Genomic DNA, 16,349 nt, shown 5'->3' on the forward strand with positions numbered 1-16,349 from the left:
TCGGCAATCCATTCATGATATCTTGGATATCCGATTGGAAGATATTTTGTGCCAATCCGTTACTGCAGCCGTCTTGAGCTCTCCGAATGATGTAGGGGATGGACTACGGTACGGGATGCTATCAGACGATTTCGGGAGACAGGTTCATACACCTGCAGGCCAGGTCAAAGCCGACATCGATGCACTAGAATTCAAAATGACCGCTTCATTGTCAGCAACGTGTTGAGAAATCTCTTTTGCATCTCTCCTGAAGCTCGTACGCGTCTTTTTGAGCTGAGAAATATTAGTGTAAGTGAACGTACCTCTAGAAGACTGACAGAAAGAAATTTGAGAGCTTCCCGCCGAGTGCGCCCCACAACTGCTCCCACAACACCGTAGAGCTAGACTTAGACTTGGTTTTGTGTGAGAATATTCTGACTAGATTGTGACGGAATGGAAGAACATACTGTTGTTAGATGAGAGCAGAATAGTCCTAAGAGGTCATATGGACGTCAGCGTGTGTATCTCTTACAAAGCTCGTACGGATCTTGTTGTGTTCAATAGAGGTAGTGTGAGGTAGTGTTTGCTCCATGCACTATAACCGAAATAGTGGTTTACCGAGGAGGATCAATAATCATTTGGGGAGGTATCTCTTACAAAGCTCGTACGGATCTTGTCATGTTCGATAGAGATAGTGTGAATGCTCAAAGAAAAGTGGAGGAGTTTCTTCAAGACCAGGTCATACCTTTTGTACAGTTCACTAGCGAAAACTTTAGATTAATGCATGCCAATACACGTTGCCATACCAGAAGATTCACCCGTGAGTACCTTAACGGGGTCGAGATTCAAGTTTTATCATGACCGGCACGCAATCCCGATCTTAACCCAATTGAACACATTTGGGACAGCCTCAAAAACGGGTAAGAGCAAGAGTACCAGCTCCTACATCCTTCGGAGAGCTCAAGACGGCTGCGGTAGAGTAGTGACACAATAGGTATGCCCCAATCGGATATCCAGGATATCATGAATGGAAACCCGGTGAGTGTACCTATATTTAAGTACCTACCTACTGTTGGTATTGTTGAAAAGTTTTTACTTCAGATTTTTCGATATCTATATGGCCCTAAATTACAAAAGATTTTTCGAAAAAGGAAACAATTTATTTTTTAATATAGTTTCGTTCATGCTCAAAAAAAGCTTTTTTAATACATCTTCTTCTTTCATCTTTTGGCATCATAACCCTGGATGGGTCTTTGCCTGTCTGGCTATGTCCTTCTATTCAGATCTCTCTTGGGCCCTTCTCCTCCATTGTCTTATATTCATGGTTTTCAGGTCGTCTTCCACGTCACCCAACCATCTCCTGGTCCTTTATTTTTTCTGCTTTCCTACCGGCTTCCACTGTAACATCTTCTTTGTCGTTTTCATGTCTTCTTGTCGCTGTCCCAGCCATGACAGTCTTTGACTTTTCACAAATCTTACAATGTCATACCCTTCATTCAGTTCATTAACCTCGTCGTTTCTCCTGATTCTCCATGTGCCGTCTTTCTTTTGCACCAGGCCATATACTTTTCTCAGTATCTTTCTCTCGAATGTCCTAAGTTGGACTTCATCTTTTTTCGTCATTACCCAGGTTTCACAACCATAGGTTATTACGGGTCTAATCAAAGTTGTGTAGATAGTGATTTTAGTTCTTTTGTCTAATAATTTCGATGTCATTAATCTTTTATTAGCATAGTATGTACGATTTCCACTGGAAATACGTGCATTGATTTCGCTACTTACAGAATTCTTCTGATTGATTTCTGTGCCCAGATATGTGAAGGCATCCACACGTTCAATGGTATAGTTGTCTATTGTTAAATTATTTTCAATTTCAGGTGTTCTTTTGATAGTCATGTACTTAGTTTTTGTTTCGTTTATTTTAAGCCCTCTTTTTTGTGCTGCAGGATCAATTTCCTTGAACGTCTCCATTAGTCGTGTCTTGCTTCTACTAATAATGGCGACATCGTCTGCGTATGCAGTAATTTGTACTGTTTTGGTGTTTATATGTCCGGTTACGTTGGTTTTTCTGATGACTGCTTAAAAAACTAGGTTGAACAGCATGGTTGAAAGTGCGTCTCCATGTCTCACCCCCATGTTGATGTCAAACAGGGGAGAAAGTTCTCCATCTACTCTAACTGCGGCTTTTGAACCCTGCAACGTCATTTTTATGAGGCTGATATATATTTTACTATACCTAGATTTCGGAGGTCTTCCAGCATTTTGTATCTTTTCACACTATCAAAAGCTTGTTTAAAGTCTATATAAATATAGACATAGTTCTATGTCCTATTCATAAGCTTTCTCTTGTATTGTTTTAAGTATGAATATGTTGTCTGTAGTGGCTCTATTTGGTCTGAATCCCTTTGGCATTCCCTCTTATCTCGTTTTTATGTATTGGCTATATAAGACCAACTGCCGATTCATCCGGCATTTGCTCCTTGGTCCATACCAACTTTATCAGGTAATGGATTCTTCTCCAGAGTTCGGGTCCTCCATATTTCAACAATTCTGCCGAAACTCCATCCGTTCCTGGCGCTTTACTGTTTTTTAGTTTCTTTATTATTTGAACTACTTCTTCATAACTCGGATTTTCAATGTGCTGCTCCGTCGCAAAATATATTGTTACGTAATTACAGTTAAAATAATACCCTCGGTTCGTTTATACGAATTTATTTATACAAGTTACAGACAAATTTATATTATACACTAAATTCAAATAAAAGCGCGCTCCCATTAAATAGCAAATAACGTTATACTCGATCATTCCAGACTTCGCCACCTAGCTATGGTGTGACCTTCCATATATACCGCGCGTCGATTCCACGTATACCAGAATTTTCTCGGCTTACGTCTCGAGGTGCTACTTGCGGCCGGTGATTCATTGTTTTGCTACATTACTCCCCTCTTAAGATCTGAGCGTCCCGATCAGCAACTCTAAATGGCCCAGGATGGCGGAATCTACAGGATTCTCCAGCTATGCATACATCCCTAGAAAAGAAGTAACAGTCTACTGTCTTTGAAGGGTATAACATCTTCGGGTTCATGCAACACACAGTAATTCGTACGCCAGTTTCTCTGAAGATCACTTCAAGCATGCTTCTCACAATCTTCCAATCCAGATTTTCTACTGCATGGCATATTTTTGGTAAAGCCAAATCTTTGATGTCATAATTACACACGATTTTCTTCAAATTAGTTAGAGCACGCCATATGTTCTCGTAGCTTGGCGTGTCCGTATAAGACGTCCTGGTCACCATAATACAGCAAAGATCGAGGACCATCTTCCAATCGCAGTACTCTTCCAATTTTAGGCTGCTGATTTCTTAACTCGTCCAGGCGGCCGAACTTTCTATTGAATACGGACGAGATTCCTTTAGTCATCTCGAGGCCTTGGGCAACACAGTGGGCTAGAGAGACGTTTTCTGGAACACCAAACAGATCTTGCTGAACTTCTGTGGTCACGCCGAATCTAGCACTCTTTCTCTCTGCGTAATTTGACATAAATTGATTAAACTTGGCTGTGCGGCATCTTTCATCTCCTGTGGGAGGACTCGGGCTTCTTCTGTTTCATTTGAGCCAGCATATGGTGCAAGACGATTTGTGTGAATAACTTTTGGTTTACCGTTTGGCAACTTCTTAATTCTGTATATTACGTCATTTATTCTCTTCTTAACTTCATACGGACCTTCCCATTGTCTTTGCAGTTTAGGACACAAGCCTCGACGACGTTGTGGATTATAATCAGGCAGGTTGGTATTTGACCTGTAGTTTCATTCAGGGCCGAGCGGTAGGCCATCAGGAATAAATGAATGTGTTGGTCCCAATCCCGCTGATGTTCAGATACAACTTTGGACAAATGTTTACCCGTCGTTCGGTTCATCCTCTCGACCATCCCATCTGATTGAGGTTGCAGGGGTGTTGTTCTGGTCTTATTGACACGAATGAATTTACAAACGTTTTGGAAAAGAGCTGACTCAAAATTTCGCCCTTGGTCGGAGTGGATCTCCAAGGGAACACCAAATCGGCTGAAGAATTCTTTAACAAGTACCTCTGCAACGGTAGCAGCTTCTTGATTCGGTAATGCGTAGGCCTCGGTCCATTTCGTAAAATAATCCATGGCTACCAGGATGTATTTATTTCCAGCATCGGTTTCTGGAAATGAACCTACAATGTCGATTGCTACTCTTTCCATAGGTCTGCCAACATTGTACTGTCTCATGGGTGCTCTCTTTTTACCAACTGGACCATTACCGGATGCACACAGTTCACATTTCCGGCACCATCTTCTTACATCATCTTTACTGTTCACCCAACAGAACCGTTCTCGAACCTTTTGCAGAGTCTTTGTAATACTAAAGTGTCCACCTGATGTACCGTCATGCAACTGACGCAATACTTCTGACACTTTACTTTTAGGTACAATCAACTGAAGCTTCGGTTCTGTACCATCATTGTTCTCAAAGGTTCTGTACAGAAGATCATCTTTTAGTACCAGGCAATTCCATTGGCTCCAGTAGGCCTTGACTTCTGGACTACGTGCACTATTGTTCTGCCAACTAGGTCTCTCACCTCGCCGCATCCAATAAAATACTCTTTTTATACATGGATCATCTTCTTGGGCGTCTTGTAACTGTTGGGGCTGCCATTGCTCATTAATTACGGTGGTTCGTCTCACGGGGCAAAATCGTTCCTCTAATTTATCACAGTGATTACGATTTGCACTGCATGGTCGTCTCGAAAGGGCATCAGCATTTGAATGAACTCTTCCGGCCCTGTGTTCTATCTCGTAATCATATTCTTGTAATCGTCGTTCTAACCATCATGCCATCTGGCCCTCTGGATTACGGAATTGTATGAGCCATTTTAGAGCAGCGTGATCTGTTCGAAGAAGGAACTTTCTGCCATACAAGTATTTATGGAAATGTTCGCAAGCCTTCACTACACCTAGCAGTTCTCTTCTGGTAACGCAATAGTTTCTTTCTGGTTTCGACAGAACTTTGCTGAAATAAGCGATGAATTTTTCCTGCCCATCCTGGATTTGGGAAAGAACAGCTCCTATGGCACTGTTGCTAGCATCGGTATCCAAAACAAATTTTCCTGCCTGTCCCGGGTAGCTTAATATCGGTGCATTGATCAGAGCGATTTGTAGTTGTTCGAAAGCTTTTTGGCACTCTTCACTCCATGTATATTCTTTGCCCTCCTCCGTCAACTTTGTTAGGGGCTTGGAGATATTGGTAAATCCTTTGACAAATCGTCGGTAATATGTACATAGGCCAAGGAAACTTCTAATTTCATGTTTATCTTTTGGTACTTGCCAACCTTTAATTGCTTCAATCTTTTCAGGATCAGCTGTTACACCATTACTCGATACAATATGTCCCAAGTACTTAACTTCTCGTCGAAACATGTGACATTTCTTCGGACTTAACTTCAAGTTCGCCGCCCTCAATCATTGAAAGACTTCTATTAGATTCTTGGCATGTTCATCAAAGGACCTTCCAACCACAATTACATCATCCAAGTAAACCACACATATTTTCCATGTTAGACCTCTTAAAATGCCTCCATTAATCTTTCAAATGTGGCAGGAGCATTACATAAACCAAACGGCATAGCCGTGAACTGCCAAAGCCCTGATCTATCGAAAATGCGGTTTTTTCCCGATCGGCTGGCTCCATGTCTACTTGCCAATATCCACTTTTTAAATCGAGTGTGGAGAACCAACGAGAACCGGAGAGAATATCCAATGTATCGTCTATTCTGGGCAAAGAATAACTATCTTTTTTTGTTGCCGCATTGAGCTGGCGGTAGTCGATACAAAAACGCGTTCAACCATCTTTCTTCTTTACCAGAACTACTGGTGATGTCCATGGACTGTTCGATGGTTCAATTACCCCTTGTTTGTCCATATCCTTGATAATCTCTTCGGCCTCATCTCTTTTAGCAAATGGAAGTCGTCTAGGCTGTTGTCTGATTGGCTGAGCGTCTCCGGTATTTATTTTATGCGTTACTATGCTTGTTTTGCCCTTATCCTTCTTATCAATAGCAAAAACATCTCGATACTCTATCAGCATAGACCTCACTTTTTCCGTTCGTTCATGATCAAGATCTTGGCATCTTTCAATGATCATCTCAACAAGCTCCTTTGGATACTTCGACTTCGATGATTTCTCATTAGTATTCATAGAGCAAATTGAAGCCACGGGAACACACTGTCCGATCAAAGCTCCTCTACTCAACTTGATAGCAGTTTCCCTTAAGTTCATAACTCTTACAGGGATGACATCTCGAACTCTTATCAAAGTTTTCGCCGTTAGGAACTCGACATTGTCTACATCTTCGACCATTCTTAAACTTCCCTCTCGACAGTGTCCATCAAGCATGGTCATCAGATTTTTCTCACTATTACCGGGTATGGTTACGTCGCATGTAGTTAGTAAGCGAATGACATCTTTGTCGTCGTGAAAGGGCAACTCTTCACCATTGAGCCTGAGAACTCCATTTTGAACATCCAATATTGCCCCCACTTTTCTTAGTACGTCCATCCCCAATATGAACTCGTCGGAGATCTCGGCAATTAATACTTGATGTTCAACTGCGGTCTGGCCAATGGATATTGACATATTAGCCTCGCCATATGTATTAATTTGCTCACCAGTCGCTGTTCTAAGCTTTACTGTTGCAGGTGATAACTTATGATAGCCTCGTACTACGTCTGGACGTGCGATAGTTCTCGTTGCACCTGTATCCACCAAAAACGATCTACATCTATTATTGATACGACCTTCGATGTATAAGTTGTGGATTCCACCGGGAGACGTAAAGTTGACAGTTACTATGGGGGCTCTAGTTCTCGAGGTCGGCAGTTGCCCCTTGGTGTCGACCCGCTCTAGTTTTCCGACGGCTGTACGGTCGCCGCAATTCCAACATCTAGGCTCGCGTCTCTTTGACATCTCGTTACGAAATACTCTACGTATCATTTCCTCCAGACGATCATCGTTGTGTTCGTCACTTTCTTCAATGGTTCTTACTCTATGGCTTCGTGAAGTTTGACTAGCCGTTTCGTGTTCCAATGCAATAGCAAGTGCTTCATCTAAAACTTTCGGTCTTGTTAGTCGTAAAGCTTTCTGTAGTTCACCATCTTTCAGCCCATTGACGAAGGTATCTACCGAAATTTTTTCTAAAACGCTGTCTGGCACCTCCGGATAAGCCAAACGCACCACACGAGCCACATCTGCTTCAAATTCTCGCAGATTCTCACTTGCTCGTTGACTTCTACTTCGCAGTTGTGCTTTGTATACTTGTTGTAGATGGGCATCCCCATAGCGTTTTTCTAGACGAGTGAACAAGGTCTGGTAACATTTTTCTTGACCCTTGGGAATTGACCTTAATATATCTGCAGCATCACCTCGTAAATCAGCAGTCAAGGAAACAGCCATTTCTTGTTCGGTCCAATGATTGGCGGTCGCAATAGCTTCGAATTGTCTAAGGTATATGGACCAAGAGGACTTTCCATCAAATGGTGGTAATTTAAATCTCATATGATGCCACATTTCGTCTCTCGGTGATTTTTCTTTCACTACAGGATCTAACGCTACTGCATTAACTAGTGGTTGCATCTTCGCATTGGTTATTATGCTCTCTAATTCTTTGATCTTTTCTTCTACGGTCTCTAGTTGTTTGATCTTTTCTTCTAAGATTTCTTTATTGTCGTCTACACTTTTCTGTATATTATCGGTTGTTCTAAAAACTTCTTTAATTACCTGAGAAACACTTTCAAATTTCTCGTTGTCCTTTCTACTAGTTTCATGGATCTTTTGAGAGATGGTTTCGAATTTCTCATTATTTATCTTAGACGTTTCATCGATCTTTTGAGAAACGTCTTTAATTATTTGAGAAGTCTCGTCGAATTTCTCATTATTCTTTTTAGAAGTTTCATGAATCTTATGAGAAACAGTTTTTAATTTCGATAAGATTGCTTGTTCTGCTGACTGGAAGTGGCCTCTGGATTATCTCCGTTCTTCGTGAGGACTTCCTCGAGTCGTGCTTGTAGGACTTTCTTGGTCCCACTGCTGTCTTCATCTCGTTCCTCTAGCTGTTCACGGAGCTGTTTTACGGAAAGTTCGTCTAGCAACATCTTTGGTCGGCACACACATACTTTTCACAATGTCTTTTAAAAGCCTTTCCGAATACCGAACAATTAACGCACTTTAATTCTTCCCGACGAATAAAGTTCAAAAGTCTTTCCGAATACCGAACAATTAACGCACTCCGATTATTCCCGACGGATAAAGTTCAAAAGTCTCTTAATTTACTTCACACCGACACTACTGTTACGTAATTACAGTTAAAATAATACTCTCAGTTCGTTTATACGAATTTATCTATACAAGTTACAGACGAATTTATATTATACACTAAACTCAAATAAAAGCGCGCTCCCATTAAATAGCAAATAACGTTATACTCGATCATTCCAGACTTCGCTACCTAGCTATGGTGTGACCTTCCAAATATACCGTGCGTCGATTCCACGTATACCAGAATTTTCTCGGCTTACGTCTCGAGGTGCTACTTGCGACCGGTGATTCATTGTTTTGCTACTATATTGTCTCGTTTTAATCATTTCCATTGTCTGCATTTAGGTTTTCCTCAAAGTATTCTTTCCATCTCATTATAATTTTTTGTTTCTCTGTTAGTAGTTCTCCGTCCTTGTCTTTGCAAATTGTCAATTTTGGTATAAATGACTGTGTGCTTTCTTTTATAGAATTTTCTGCTCATGTTTTCATGATTCAAGTTTTATCATCACCGGCACGCAATCCCGATCTTAACCCAATTGAACACATTTGGGACAGCCTCAAAAAACGGGTAAGAGCAAGAGTACCAGCCCCTACATCCTTCGGAGAGCTCAAGACGGCTACGGTAGAGTAGTGGCACAATAGGTACCTATCCCCCAATCGGATATCCAGGATATCATGAATGGAAAGCCGGTGAGTGTATCTTTAGTATCTACTGTTGGTATTGTTGAAAAGTTTTTACTTCAGATTTTCCGATATCTATATGGCCCTAAATTACAAAAGATTTATGAAAAATGAAACAATTTATTTTTAATATAGTTTCGTTTATGCTCAAAAAAGGGCATTTTTCAATACATAATAAAGCTATTTTATTGTGACATTTTAATATTTACTCTTTTTATTGGGAATTAACCACATCTTCAGTTTAAAATATATTTATTTTGAAGTTTCGATTTCGGACTTAACTCCTGAAAAAATATTGACTTTTTCTACAACAATGACTTTTTCTAGTGCAGTTGAGAGTTAGTTCTGTGTTACATCAGTCGCCTGTAACGGTGAATGTAATAACATCAAGAAGCCGTTTCTTACCTAAATTTGGAAAGGGAACCCCACTGCCTATTCGTTCGAGACTAGGATGAAACATCTAGAATTATACGGGGCAAAGCTATGGGCCGGACTCGATGATTCCAGAAACAGGGTTGGCGTATATAGGTAAGTTGAATTGTTCGGGCTTTAGATTCAGTCGTGACTGGAATGTCACGTGAATTAAAAAACTCAAATAAATAAATTGTACAAAAGTAGATATAAATTATATGTTTTTAGGATAGGTGATATAAATTATTACCTATAAATAATAAATAATATGATAAATAATAAGTGTGTATACACGTTAAAAAAGAGTAAAGAATATGAATTAAGTGTTTTCAATTAAAATAAAGTTAATAAATAAAGTAGGTAAAGTCGGTTCGTTAACCTCAGACACAACTGACTAGTGATTTTAGTAAGTAATTTTGCCAATTTGGTAAAATTGGCAAACAAATAATTACTAAATATTTAATAATTACTAAATAGTTGGTAATTTTGCCAATTTTGGATAAAATTGACAAAAAACAAAAAAAATACCTACTAAAATCACTAGCCAGTTGTGTCTGAGTTTAGCGAACCGACTATACACATACATATGTCCAAAAGTTTGGAATATTGGAATATTTAATCTTTTTATTGATTTTTATATAATATAAATTCTTCTGAATAGTTAAACCTCATTTTGCTTCAATTCTCATCAATACGATATGCAAAAAAATGATTAATGCCTTGGAGTGAAAAACTTAAATGTACAACCTACACTTAAAAATAAATTAGGATAGATAAAATAATTTTTAATAAAACTAATAATCAGTATTTCCTCCATTGGCCTGTATGCATGCTTGTAGGCGATTTGGCATGCTGCCGATTAACTGGTCAAGCTGGGCTTGCAGAATACTCTCCCATTCTTCACCAGCAGCATCTTTTAGTTCTAGAAGTGTAATAGGAATAGAGGGATCGTGTAGTTTATTGATGCGTGTTTTGAGGGATGTCCCAAGCATATTTAATGACGTTCATGTCGGAGAAATTCGGGGGCCAATGTAATGTAGATATTCCTTCTTCTAGAAAATTTTGTACTGCTTCTGTTCGATGAGGAGTTGCGTTGTCATGCATAAACACAAATCCATCACCTACTGCCCCTCGGAATAGACGCACAACAGGATTTAAAACTTCCTCGATGTACACAGCACCAGTGACTCTTCTTTCCAGAACCAACAGTGGCGTCCGTGTATCACTCATAATATTATCCCAAACCATAATACTGCCACCTTCAAATGGGACACGCGGTTGGGCTGTTTCTAGTCGGTCTTGTCGTCAGTGTCCTTAACGATTCATCAGAGAACATCATGTTATTATAGTTAGGACCATGATCCACCATTTCTCTAGCCCATTGCAATCTTACTATTTTGTGTTGGTAGGTTAGTTTAGAAACACGTAAGGGTCTTCTACGCTACAAATTTACCTCATTTAGTCTGCGTGTTATTGTAAAATATGTCTCCCGTTTTATACCGCTGACGCGGCTTTGGGATTATAGCAGGGTAGTCTGCTATATCTAGGGCCTACGGTATAGAAGGAAGGTAACAGGGCCAGTGCTACGCTTCAACCCCCTATTATTACCCCTGGTTTTACCCAAGGTACTCATTTTATTCAGGCTGAGTCGACCTGGGGCCTATGGACATTTTTAAAAATGTCTAGTTGTTCTTGCCGGCAGTGGGATTTGAACCCCGGCCTTCCAGCCTGCGAGTCAAGCATACCACCGCCTGAGCTACGCCGGCCCCTGCGTGTTATTGTTTGCCATGAAATATTCAGTCCATGAAGCCTAGCAATTTCTCTGGATATACCAATTGTAGATTTCAGACGATTTCTTCGAGCTATCAATGTTATCTGTACCTTGTGCTGCTGTTGTACATCGACTTCTACCAATTCTGGGGCAATCCTTCACGTCATTTGTATCTTGGATATTTTTTTATTTTCGATTTAGCACTGTGAATAACATCAACAATATTGGCGATATCACTTTGAATAAGTAACAAAGCAATTACTCTAGATCTGTCAAAATGAGATACAGTAGGAAAAATAAAAGAATACCCATGAACGAACATATAAAACACGCTGTATTTTCCTGTCACCGTGTCAGACAAAAAACTGGCCAGCGTAATGTATCACGTTTCTAAGCATGTTTAAACGGTTCAATTCAAATTTAAACAAAAACTGAAACAATGTGTAAATACGCTAATCAGTTGAATGTGACCGAAATGATACAAAAACGATTCAAATTTTTTACAATTTTCATTTAAAAACGCTCTAGAATAAATACCAACAACAGTTTTGAAACCACCATAGGCGTAGATATATTATTTGTACGTATTCCAAACTTTTGGACATATATGTGTAGTAAGTAGATAAATTATTAAGCACTCACCCTGTCTCTGCAAAATTAGAAAAATACATCATAACTATTTCAGAAAATAAGCGCTCTTGATCGGTATATTTATCGGTAAAATGATACTTTGGTCCACCTAGAGGAATTCCAAAAACATATGGCAATTCTTCTCCGGTATATGTTTTTTCTCTCTAAATAAAAAACTCTTCATTAAAATTCTACATGATTACCTATAGACGGAGAGCTAGAGCCGAAAAATCATCGTCATAAGTAATATGGAGCTTTTCCTGTGAAATGTGTCTATTGTATATTAACGATTGTGACCCCTTTCAGACTTACACCTCAGTGGATACAGGAAGTAGCAATAAGGGATGAAAGGGGAAAGTTAGTGCAGTCATTACAGGTTTTCACCTCCTATTTTGTTAAACCTCCATCGATTTGCATGAAAATTGGTGACTAGTTAGAGCATACCTCAAGAAATAAAACTGATTTGGTGCCAACTTGCACTTTTACCCTGGCGGTGAATACCACCACTTCCCGCTGGTGAAAACAATTTTATTAAAAATATCCCCACAAATCGATAGAGGGACAAATTTTAAGTAAAATTTGTTATATCATGTTATTAAAATAAATAAATATTTTTGAGTTATTAAAGATCAAAGATTTATCTATTTAAGAGCATATGCGTGAAGTTACGGATGATAAAAAGAACATATTAATTAATTGTATGTTAGTAAAATATTATTTTTATATTATTTCGATATTTAATTGAATTTTTCCTATTAATATAAACTGAATATGTCAGGAAACTGGAGGTGTCCAATAATGGGTACATTTGAGACATTCGAATACACTTTTGCTAAATTTATAATATCGAAATAATATAAAAATAATAAAATCCACAAGGAAAAGAAAAGGTTTTCCTGTAGTTGGCTGTATACCATCAATCACAAAATTGGAAAGAAATCCTTTGTAAAAGGTATAAAATTTTTTTTTTATTAAAAATCCCTTAAAAGGGCTACATCACAACAAAACGTTTTCGATTTTTATAAAAAATCATCATCAGTGTTCGATCTAAAATTAAGTATAACCGATTTAATGAATATAAAGTTATTATTTAAATTTTGACAAAGGTTAGAGCAAGTTGGTTATACTTACAAACTGGATGCTAGCTGAGCCACAAAAGAAAAATATCTGGGTAAAAACCCTTTACATATAATATAGATGCCTTAAAAGTGCATACTTCGATAAAAAGGCCTGTGATGGTCACATGGCAAACAGGATAATGCCCTAAGGTAAGGTATACAGGTATCCCAACACGTGGGATCCAAATTGAGTTGATCACATTTCAATGACTTAATGGCAACTGATTGCAAAATGATTGATGTTTCTGAAAGGTGTCAAAAGACAGATAGACAACGTGACGTGGAATTTACCCTGTATTACGACAGCCAACTAATTGTTAGTAAAATATTTAATGAAAATTTACATAGTAATAACAAACATCAACAAAGTTATGGCTATAATCAGTGCTGTTTTTGTGACGGTACGCGCCGGTACGCCGTACCGGCACCTCTTGGGACAAAAAATAAAAAAATCAACAAAATTATAGACAAATTCCTGAATTTTTCCCTTGCTCCCAAATAGCTTTAAACCGCCATTATTAAGGATAAATTTAAAAAGTTTTCCCGGGGTGGACCCCCTTATGAACAATCCCCAGACCCCCAGGAACATTGCGTACCGGAACCTAAGCGTATCGGAACCTTCTATTGTTACAAAAACAGCACTGGCTATAATTACGTTTAAGTAAGTACCTTGAATATGTAAGATGAACGTGAAGTAAGAAATGATTTTTATAATGAGAAATAGCCAGAATCTATGCAGCCATCTATACATGTTCCTATTCTAATTGAAGTAAGTTCAACTGTGCTGTGGAAAATTTGATTTCTATGAATTAAAAGGAGTGTTTGGTTAAATTGTACCAATGGCAGAGTAAATTAGAGAGTCTGTAGTAAATGGAAGTCTGATATTAAAGTAGTGTTGAAATTAAGATAAGTTGTATGAGTCACAGGAGGAAACTGATATGATATAATGATATGTGAATTAATTGGTAAAGGTACCTGAGTGTTGATATTGGAAGTGAAGAAGAATATCAATTGAACTAATAACCTGGCAAAAGTATGAGGTCCTTTTATGTAACATAAACATCTAGGACTAAACATGTTTATGAAATAGGGATTTTTTTTTCCTATTTTTTTTTTATTTTTTTTTTCCTATTTTTTTTTTTTATTTTCCTATTTTTTTTTTATTTTTGGTATAAAGAATAAAAAATAGGAAAAAAATCCCTATTTCATAAACATGTTTAGTCCTAGATGTTTATGTTACATAAAAGGACCTCATACTTTTGCCAGGTTATTAGTTCAATTGATATTCTTCTTCACTTCCAATATCAACACTCAGGTACCTTTACCAATTAATTCACATATCATTATATCATATCAGTTTCCTCCTGTGACTCATACAACTTATCTTAATTTCAACACTACTTTAATATCAGACTTCCATTTACTACAGACTCTCTAATTTACTCTGCCATTGGTACAATTTAACCAAACACTCCTTTTAATTCATAGAAATCAAATTTTCCACAGCACAGTTGAACTTACTTCAATTAGAATAGGAACATGTATAGATGGCTGCATAGATTCTGGCTATTTCTCATTATAAAAATCATTTCTTACTTCACGTTCATCTTACATATTCAAGGTACTTACTTAAACGTAATTATAGCCATAACTTTGTTGATGTTTGTTATTACTATGTAAATTTTCATTAAATATTTTACTAACAATTAGTTGGCTGTCGTAATACAGGGTAAATTCCACGTCACGTTGTCTATCTGTCTTTTGACACCTTTCAGAAACATCAATCATTTTGCAATCAGTTGCCATTAAGTCATTGAAATGTGATCAACTCAATTTGGATCCCACGTGTTGGGATACCTGTATACCTTACCTTAGGGCATTATCCTGTTTGCCATGTGACCATCACAGGCCTTTTTATCGAAGTATGCACTTTTAAGGCATCTATATTATATGTAAAGGGTTTTTACCCAGATATTTTTCTTTTGTGGCTCAGCTAGCATCCAGTTTGTAAGTATAACCAACTTGCTCTAACCTTTGTCAAAATTTAAATAATAACTTTATATTCATTAAATCGGTTATACTTAATTTTAGATCGAACACTGATGATGATTTTTTATAAAAATCGAAAACGTTTTGTTGTGATGTAGCCCTTTTAAGGGATTTTTAATAAAAAAATTTTTATACCTTTTACAAAGGATAAAAATAATATTTTAGTAACATATAATTAATTAATATGTTCTTTTTATCATCCATAACTTCACACATGTGCTCTTAAACAGACAAATATTTGATCTTTAATAACTAAAAAATTATTGATTTATTTTAATAACATGATATAACAAATTTTACTTATAATTTGTCCCTCTATCGATTTGTGGGGTTATTTTTAATAAAACAGTTTTCACCCCCGAGAAGGGGTGGTATCCACCCCTAGGGTAAAAGTGCAAGTTGGCACCAAATAATTTTTATTTCTTGAGGTATGCTCTAACTAGCCACCAATTTTCATGCAAATCGATGGAGGTTTAACAAAATAGGAGGTGAAAACCTTTAAAGACTACACCAACTTTCCCCTTCATCCCTTATTGCTACTTCCTGTATCTACTGAGGTGTCAGCCTTAAGGGGGTCATAATTATCAATATACAATAGACACATTTCACATGCCAAACTCCATATTACTTATGACAATGATTTTTCGGCTCTAGCTCTTAGACTACTACATGATAAACTTAAGTATACCTATCTTAAATAGGTATTTTAGATAGTTATAAACAATTTAAAATTTGAAAAATGCGAAAATTACTCTTTTTAAGACTTAATAACTCGGTTAAAAATTATTATTATGAAAGTTAGAAAGTGACTAAATCAAAATCTAAAGCGGCTACATGATCCTGAAGAAATCTGTGTTATAAATTTATTACTAAGCTGTTATTTTTAATTAATAACAATGGGCGGTTAGATAGTATTGACGCGGCTGTAAATGTGAGTGCAAGTAAGATGCACAATTGGACTGCCGGAATGACATCTCTCTCGCACTCAGCATTTACGGCCGCCTAACACGTGCATCGCGCTCATTATTATTACTAAAAAATAACAACTTAGTAATGAAATAATAACAAAAATTTCATCAGGATCTTGTACGGGGGCATTAATCTTTGATTTAGTCACTTTCTAACTTTCATAATAATGACTTTTAACCGAGTTATTAAGCCTTGAAAATCGCCGTTTTTCTTTCTTTTTCAATTTTAAATAGCTTATTACTCGAAAACGATCAACTTTAGAAAAAAATTATAAGAGACCTTTTTTATCCACAATGGTCCAAAAAATCTACAAAAAAATTGTCCGGGCCAAAAAATATTGACTTTGGCAATTTAAAAAAAAATTGTTAAAAAAAATTTGGACCACTTTTCACGTGGGCG

The 16,349-nt window shown here is 37.5% G+C and overlaps 1 protein-coding gene across 7 annotated transcripts in view; it reads right to left on the reverse strand.

Moving 5' to 3' along the window:
* LOC114332101 (neuroligin-4, Y-linked) overlaps positions 1-16,349 on the reverse strand; it is a 238,137-nt gene that overhangs the window by 10,741 nt on the left and 211,047 nt on the right. For all 7 annotated transcript variants that reach the window (XM_028281820.2, XM_028281823.2, XM_028281822.2 and 4 more), the window contains exon 7: positions 11,827-11,978. In XM_028281820.2, the coding sequence (XP_028137621.2) occupies positions 11,827-11,978 (152 nt within the window). The remainder of the gene's footprint in view (positions 1-11,826; positions 11,979-16,349) is intronic.

The sequence above is a fragment of the Diabrotica virgifera genome, chromosome 2 (assembly GCF_917563875.1).
Source record: "Diabrotica virgifera virgifera chromosome 2, PGI_DIABVI_V3a".
Lineage (NCBI taxonomy): Eukaryota > Metazoa > Arthropoda > Insecta > Coleoptera > Chrysomelidae > Diabrotica > Diabrotica virgifera.